This window comes from Triticum urartu, chromosome 6A (genome assembly GCF_056163025.1).
Source record: "Triticum urartu cultivar PI428250 chromosome 6A, HENAU_Tu73, whole genome shotgun sequence".
Taxonomy (NCBI): Eukaryota; Viridiplantae; Streptophyta; class Magnoliopsida; order Poales; family Poaceae; genus Triticum; species Triticum urartu.
Genome location: NC_141878.1, coordinates 559,838,370 through 559,846,469, shown reverse-complemented (window position 1 = coordinate 559,846,469; position 8,100 = coordinate 559,838,370). Strand labels below are relative to the sequence as shown.

The following is an 8,100-nucleotide window of genomic DNA, read 5'->3' as shown; positions in this document are numbered from 1 at the left end:
TACGGCGGCAGTGGACAGTGGTGCTGTGCCAAGAAGCAGCGGCTACATGTACAGCTACATGCCGCTCCAGGTTGCATGGGTTCTTTTTTCAGAAAAAGAAATTGCATAGTAGATTGGTGGTGCCTAGTGCATGATTAGGGTTCAGTATTTCTTATTTACCTACTATTACTTGTAGGGAACAAGCAATGAGGAAAGAGCATCGTCTATTCTATTCCATTGTATTTTGGTTTTGCTATTTTAATGGGATTGAGAAGTAACTATCTACATCTAAGTCACCACTAACTAAGACGGACAAGTGAGACAAGAAGATATTGATCGGACGACTACCGATGTCGATCGCCTAAGAAATAACTAAGACAAACAAGCCAGCCTAAATTCGTTGTTATTTTTCCATTGATATTTGAAACATAGTGAAAATGAAGAAACAAATAGTGTGACAAAAATTTGTGAATCCCCACAAAAAAGATAAAACTTTGTGGAAATTGTTGCAACTGTCAAAGGAACTGAAACTATAGCTCGAGTTCACTCTTCAAAGCTAACTGGATGAGTTGTTTGCATAGTACAGTTGCAGTGGACGACGATTCTAGTCTCTAAGCCATTTGTAGCGATGTTCATAGTAACCCTTGTACCCTTGAGGAGCCACCATGAAGATCAAGGATATGCTAATAATGATATTGCTTGCAACTTAGATAATTTTGAAAGGAGAGTAAGAGAGTTGTAGAGATGTGTTCCATGGATAAACTCTACCATGAGTGGAGGAGTTAGTTGTTCATGGATGTAGTGAATTGTTTTAGAAACAGGGACAAAGGTTTTGCCTTTTCACCATCAACTATGAAGTAGTTGCTTAGTTAATTAGAGAAAAATACAACAAACACACGAACAATACAAAGGCACCCACTACCTACCAAGTTGGCCCAGAGCACCGCGTCCAAAATGTCACGACAAAGTAAACTCAACATATGGCATTGAGGTGATTTGTATATCGATATGCACCATCATCATCACCATTTCCCCACGGCTCGATCACTCTTACTTCACCATGAATAAACTACTGAACATTGCAAGGAATGCCCCCAAATCCATGCACAATGATAATGTACAATCAACCATCACACCGGCGGATAGGCAGCTCCGATTTTTATGATTTGACTTGTTATCAATCAAAGCGCTTGTAACCTGAACTTTATGCATCGAGGCTGAGCAGCCTCCCTCCCCTGCAAACCCTGCTCTTCCCAAAACTCCAGCTTGTGCATGTTTAGACGAGCAGGCACCCTTGTATTATATCTGCACTATCAATGCAATGATACGCCCTCGAGCGTATTCGCGAAAAAAAAAAACCGCCGCACAAGCATTGTGATGGCCATCCCATGACATAGATGGCATTGTGCTTCTCACGAGTGCCACCTCGTGGCGTGTGTCATCGTCGCTGCCCACCTCGTATGTGGAAAACAATATCTCTGACTTCATCACATCTTGGTGAATTGATGTGCAAGAACAACTAGGCATGATGTCAGGAGACCAACACTAATCTTGCGGCATGCATCGTCGCTACTGCAACCTCTCTTCGTGTTTAAAAAATAAGTAGGACTTCGGTGTTTTTTGAAAGAAAAAAAATGTAGGAGTGGTTTTTTTTTCTTAGCATCAAAAGTAGGAGTGGTGACCAGTGAAAAAGATAGGATTGGTGGCAGGTGAATGCATGGGCCTAGTACTGTGTTTCGGGAGCATGAATGAATAATAGCATTTGGGCCTAAGACTACCCAGTCACTACAACAAAATACCATCCATATCTGGGCTCCAGATGGGCCTAGCTAAGAGCCACCAACAAAGGCCCAGAAAAGGAACAGAAGAGAGGAGAACATAACAAAGGAACAAGAAGCAGAAAACCTTACCCTGATGCCAATCCCGTCATGGCAGGACCTAACCCATCCCCAGCTATGGCGGCGGCGGCGGCGGCCACGCCGGCGAGGGCCTGGTGGCGGCCGGAAATCCCCGCGACCGCCGCAGCCGCTGCTGGCAGCTGCTTCTTCCGTGCCGGAGGAAGGCGCTTGTGAGGCCTCTCCCCTAAGCTTTAATTTCAGGGTTCCCATCTCCAATTAGTGCGCTGAATTGAGCAAAAATAGTACTCTACGTGCTGTGGTAATTCTGGCAAGTTAGGACGTCGGTTTGTCGGCCGGTAGTATCAGGTAAAGGTGGGATCTTGGGATTCTTGAATCTCGGCCCTCTGCAGTTTGTCACACGCTTAACTGAATCTTGGCCTTCTGCTGTTATTACACACTTCACTGAATCTTGGCCTTCTTCTGCAGTTAGTTACACACACTACTGAATCTTGGCCTTCTGCAGCTAGTTACACACTTCACTGTCTAAGTGCTTTGGTTAAGGCTAATTAAGCCAGTTGCAGTTTTAATCCCTTCCTACATCAGAAAATGAGCTCAAGTAGTAGGCAGAAAGATAAAATTTTGCCATTTCTTTGACTGAACCTTGGGAATTTTCAGCGTGGAAGGGATTTGAGTCCCACTTAAAGTGAAAATTGCAGTCACCATACCAGTAGATAGATTCGTCTTACTACTTTCTTGTTAGTCTCAATATAGTACTCCCTCTGTAAACTAATATAAGAGCGTTTACGGAGGGAGTAATAGTCTAACCGAGGTATGCTTTAGTCCTCAGTGTAACATCTTCTTATTCATCCCATTATTTGCCACTTGGTTGAGTTGCTTCCTTTCACCCTGTTTAGGTTAAGGAACTCTCATGTCAAGTCTACTTCCACATCGATTGTACCCTTCTGAAATTTGGAACATGTTGCCATGGTCTTTGTTTGTTGCAAGGAATATTACTATGATTAATGTGCTGACCAAAGTTCAAAAAAAAATTAATGTGCTGACCATGTTGCAATTTATCTTTAAACATTTCTAGCAGTGCAGGACTTCAAATGACAGGCAGAGCCAGCAGCATCCTCCCTCACGTCAAGAGCGGGGAGGCAGCAGAAGGGAGCCCCAACGCTGACACCGAGACCGCCACTGCCATCGCCCCTGTCGTCGATGAGGAGACCCTGCGCCACGACCTGGAGACGGCGATTGAGGAGGAGGACTACGGGCGCGCTGCCAGGCTCCGGGATGAGCTCCGACACCTGCGAGAGGACGGGCGATCGTCGTTGCTGGCGGCGAACGCTCGGTTCTACGACGCGTTCCGGGAAGGCGACCTCGCGGCGATGCACGCGGTGTGGGCGAAGGGCGAGCACGTGTACGTGGTGCACCCGTCGGCGGGGCGGATCGCCGGCTACGAGACGGTGATGCGGAGCTGGGAGATGGTGTGCGACGCCGACCACGAGTTCCCGCTGCGGTTCGACCTGCAGGACGTGGAGGTGCACGTCAAGGGGGATATTGGGTACGTGACCTGCCTGGAGATGGTGAAGACGAGGGGCAGCGGCGGCAGCTGGGGCAAGCAGCTCGCCACCAACGTCTTCGAGAAGGTCGCCGGCGAGTGGCTCATGTGCGTCCACCACGCCTCCCACCTCGACGACGACGATGAATGATCATGGAAGATGGATGATGACCAGGCTCGAGCACAGGAGGCTTCGCGGTACAGACGTGAGCGTATAGAGAGAGTTACGCCATACCATTCAGCAGAGTTGAGAGACGTTTTATCATTTATAGTTCTTCCATTTTTGTATCATCATCAAATACATATGCTGTTTTGTATAATCAGATACATATCCTATTTTGAGGAATTAGATACTCTTTTCTATTCATTCCGTCCCACATCAATTGCCGCTCAAACCAATGTATCAAGACGGATTTCAGTGCTTGAGTGACGGAAGTTGTTTTCTTTCAGTATCAAGACGGATTTCAGTGCTTGAGTGACAGAAGTTGTTTTCTTTCAGGTCTACTGGTCACCACGAAATGTCACGGGAGAACCCACCTGCTAGTTCTCATTATCGGGCAAGGACACCAGAATTTTTACCGAGTTACACAAAGTTCGCGAAATGATATCTGAGCTAAAGAACGGCATCGGCAGATTCTCAACTGATCTTGATCGTCCAGGTAGCAAAGAGAAGCAAGTGGAGTACTAACGAAATGAAGCAACAGGTATGCAAAACTTGATGAAATATAAACTCAAGTGCCATCCTTAAGAAATCCACTTTTTCATCAACAGAGTGTAGTTATTCTCAACAAGGCAAAACACGACACAAGCCCACGACACAAAAGTACTGGTATTTCGGAGACCATAATGATACGACACTTGTAGGAAATCTGGATGCTTAATAGGCAGTAACTAAGTAGGCCTAGGTGCAGCCATCTCCACATGGAGGATGAGGTTATCATAACCATACCCATTGAGCTTGCTGATGGCCTTCTCGGCGTCCTCCCTGTGAACGAAGTTGACGAACCCAAAGCCCCTGCTCATTCCAGTCTTCTGATCCACCGCAACATAGACACGGCTGACCGGGCCAAACGTGCGGAACAGCTCAAGGAGGTCGGGCTCGCGGGTGTCCTCCGACAGATTGGTAACACGGACAGAGTTTTCATCGTTCCTGCGCCTCATGTCGTGCCCAGCATCGGTATGAACAGCACCAGCCCTCAGCCTTGGAGCAACGTATGAGCCCTTGGCAGGGCCACTCAGTGCTGCAGGGCCGTCAGAAGTAGGAGGCATGTCCGATGCATCAGTTGGTGCAGCGAGGTCCTTGTAGGGGCACTTTGAGGTCCAGTGGTCACCCTTCTTACCACAGGTTCTGCAAACCATGAGAACAGCACCTCCTTTGCTTGCCATTGCCAGTGGGTCACCAGAAGCACTTGGTTCATCAGCTTTGCTCCCTACAATTAAGAGAAGAGTTAAAAAAATAAAAGGTCAGATAAAGCAAACCCAGCTAGTTTATGGACTTTGAAACAACAATAATGAAGACATTATCATCAACGGATTTAGCACTGTTAACAATGCTAAGAAGGTAAAGCACTGTTAGCAATGCTAAGAAGGTAAAGCACTGTTAGCAATGCTAAGAAGGTAAAGCACTGTTAGCAATGCTAAGAAGGAAGAGCACTGTTAGCAATGCTAAGAAGGAAGAGCACTGTTAGCAATGCTAAGAAGGAAGAGCACTGTTAGCAATGCTAAGAAGGTAGAGCACTGTTAGCAATGCTAAGAAGGTAAGGAACTGTTAGCAACGCTAAAAAGATAAATGTTGCAGTTTGAGAAGAACACAAGGATGGCCAAATAGAGTAACAGACGCACAACATCCATGGCACAATACTGCAAGGTCAGATTAGGGTTGGGGTACGGAAGAAAGACGAGTTAACATGCCCCAGAACCAGTGTGCTATACAACAAACAAAACTTTAACCTACTCAACCGCATCCTACATTAACTGAACTCAAGAAATAGAATATCTACAGCAGTAAATCATCTAAAACAAAACACACAAGTCAATTTTGGTTTTTAGTAAACATAATCACCACTAGATAGGAAACTGGAATGAAGAGAATGGGGTCGCTCTCTGATGACAGTAATGCATTCAAAAGATAATTCTTCTGTAACCCCAAATCAGCAGTGCAATTAGAACTGCAACTGGAAATCCCATCATCAGGCATTCTATATGTGCCTGCACACAACATACTCAAATCACCCGCCTAACTAAAACAGAAAACAGTTACCTAAAGAACCTCCCTCGAACTCACAACCCAAACAAATTCAATTGCGTCTTCTCTAAACTGGTTTTTTGTAGCAGATGTATGAAACTGGTATTCTGCCCCGGTACCAATAACAGCATTGCTTCAAAACACATCAATCGAAAAACTTACGGAGAAATGTTGGGTACTGCATCATAGCTACCAATCTATTTACTGTCCTTCCAGTGGCCTACCAGTTAGAAATGTTACTATACACATGCATATTCCCTAGATGTACATGTAATCACTAAACATAACGCAGCCACCTGACGGAATATAGACTTCTGATTGGATCAACGCCAGTTCATGTGGATCCCCAATCTTGACTCTATAATGCTACAGGGGATAACAGCAATCCACACCAAGAGAGTGCCTAACGACACGACAACCGATTCGAAAGAAAGAGACGCGGGCCGGCGACGGACCTGGGGCGCGCGGGCGCTCGAGGAGGATCTCCTCGGTGGAGACGACGGTGAGGCGCGCGGAGGCGTCGTCGCCGCTGGCGGCGTCGCCGAACTTGGCCCAGTTGCGGCGCTCGACGGCGGCCTTGGAGAGGCGCGCGCGGGCGAGCTTGCGGACGCGGGTGGTGGTGGTGACCTTGACCTTGTTGCCGTCGTCGTCGAAGCGGTACTCGATCGTCTTCTTGAAGCCGTTCTCGTCGGGCCCGATGACCACCCGCGGCGGCAGCAGGAAGTCGAGGTCGCCCCCGTCGTCCTCCTCGAGCTCCCCCCACCGGATCTTCGCGTCCGCCGGCATGGCTGCCGCTCGCTCGCTGGATGGGGCGCTAGGGTTCGGTGTGCGGCGGCGTGGAATGGGGAGGAGTGGGGAGCTTTGGCTTGGTTGTGAAATGGGGATGTGTGGCTCGGATTAGTTTCTGGATGATTTTGTTCGGCGAGGTCGTGGCCTTGGAGATGGGCTACGGGATGCAGTTGTTGGGCTTCGGAAGCAAGTCTCAGTTTTCCAACATGCGCGCAGGTGGGCCTTGTTGGATCGGAACCAGCTGGTAGCACCTTGCCTCAAAAAGAAAAAATATCTGCTTTCATCCAAAAAAAAGTCTGCGGACCCTATAAAAAATAAAAATAAAAATATGCTGGCGTGAAAGTATTTGTATTTTTATTGAGGAAAAATCTCTCAGTATTCATGACTATTCTTCGTTCCGTTTCCTTTTTACGGATGAAAGAAAGATGATTCTTTTTCATTCAGACTAGTAGAACGTCTGTGCGTTGCTACAGGCTATAATGCATATACTTTAAGAAGCATCTCTGATCTGAACTCCTAATCCAATTATACCCCTTAATCAAATATTATGTGTCCTAGGATCTACTATAGGTTTGCTCATGTGGGCGCTCGCTGGTGGCCGGCATCTTATCATGGGATCATAGCATTCTTCTCTTTAGTTTTTCATCTTTTTATTCCATTTTCTTTCTTTTTCCCGTAGAAGTGTCATGCTCCCGCCTTTCCTCTATCAATAAAAACACACTTCTCATGTGTACTTACACTCTGCCGAATTCCCTCTAAGAGTGCTCTACTCCCATTAACGGAATGAATGATTCCTCTCAGTCAATGGTATACATTCCTTCAAAAACTTCAGGAAAACAACCATGCTTCATACAACTCAATATTTTAGCCTTTTTTATTTCTCAGGCAACCAGCCAACATTAATTTCTGCCTTCACACTGCATGCATACAACGGAACAGCTGAAAACATATGATAGAAATAGATTGTAACACACAGATGTATGCAACCTAAAATATGTTGTGTATTTCGAATTTGGACAACCATTTAACCATAATAACAGAAGAATGATTGATTGAGAAAGACCTATGGAGGATGCATCACAAGCGCCATACTCATTAATTCCACTCACAAGCCTTTTCTCGTAGAAATTCACAACTTTATAAGACATCTTTAAAAACCAGTCATCAAAGATATATTTCTCAATTGAGACAAGGTATGCACATATTAAACATTTCGCTCCACGTGGGTCCATATTATTTTTGAAAGAAGTCAAAATGCTTGGCATTTCATTGAATAAGAACGAGGTTTTAAGAATCTAGGCCAAAGGCCAAATTACAAGCATCACTCTCGCAGCATTATATTACACAGATATTTCGCTCGGCAAGGCACCACAACGATGCCTCCGCTTCGGTGTGTGTCACAAGCACACCGGACGGAATCGCGTTGTTGCGGAACACCCGAGCATTTCGCTCGTTCTAGATTTCCCAAAAGATAAGAAGCATGAAGAAAACAAGCGCCATTCAAGATTGCGACCTCCCGGAAGCGTTGCTGCGCCACCACTCCTTAACGGAAACCATGCCTCCCAATCCGTAGTATGAACATCATGTAAACCAAGCCACGTTCTGGTCATTCCCCAAACTCTGTATAAAAGAATCAAGTAGACATGGAAGTATACACATATATCTTTGAATTCTGTAAAACATTTAAA

At 46.0% G+C, this 8,100-nt stretch overlaps 2 protein-coding genes across 3 annotated transcripts; one reads left to right on the top strand and one right to left on the bottom strand.

Annotated features, from left to right (window-relative positions):
• The first annotated feature begins 1,856 nt into the window (after positions 1–1,856).
• LOC125515029 (uncharacterized) lies at positions 1,857–3,745 on the top strand. 2 transcript variants are annotated; one of them, XM_048680440.2, is made up of 2 exons: positions 1,857–2,047; positions 2,911–3,745. In XM_048680440.2, exons 1-2 carry the CDS (start codon positions 1,908–1,910, stop codon positions 3,527–3,529), a joined length of 759 nt encoding a protein of 252 aa, XP_048536397.1. In that variant the 5' UTR covers positions 1,857–1,907; the 3' UTR covers positions 3,530–3,745. The 2 variants fall into 2 exon arrangements, with proteins under 2 accessions (XP_048536397.1, XP_048536398.1); XM_048680441.2 differs by having other exon boundaries at positions 1,867–2,047; positions 2,914–3,745.
• A 352-nt stretch (positions 3,746–4,097) lies between these two features.
• Positions 4,098–6,529, bottom strand: EIF3G1 (eukaryotic translation initiation factor 3G1). The gene is made up of 2 exons (XM_087528808.1): positions 6,079–6,529; positions 4,098–4,808 (listed from the first exon to the last, which is right to left on the bottom strand). Exons 1-2 carry the CDS (start codon positions 6,407–6,409, stop codon positions 4,270–4,272), a joined length of 870 nt encoding a protein of 289 aa, XP_087384934.1. The 5' UTR covers positions 6,410–6,529; the 3' UTR covers positions 4,098–4,269.
• Between the last annotated feature and the right edge of the window lie 1,571 nt (positions 6,530–8,100).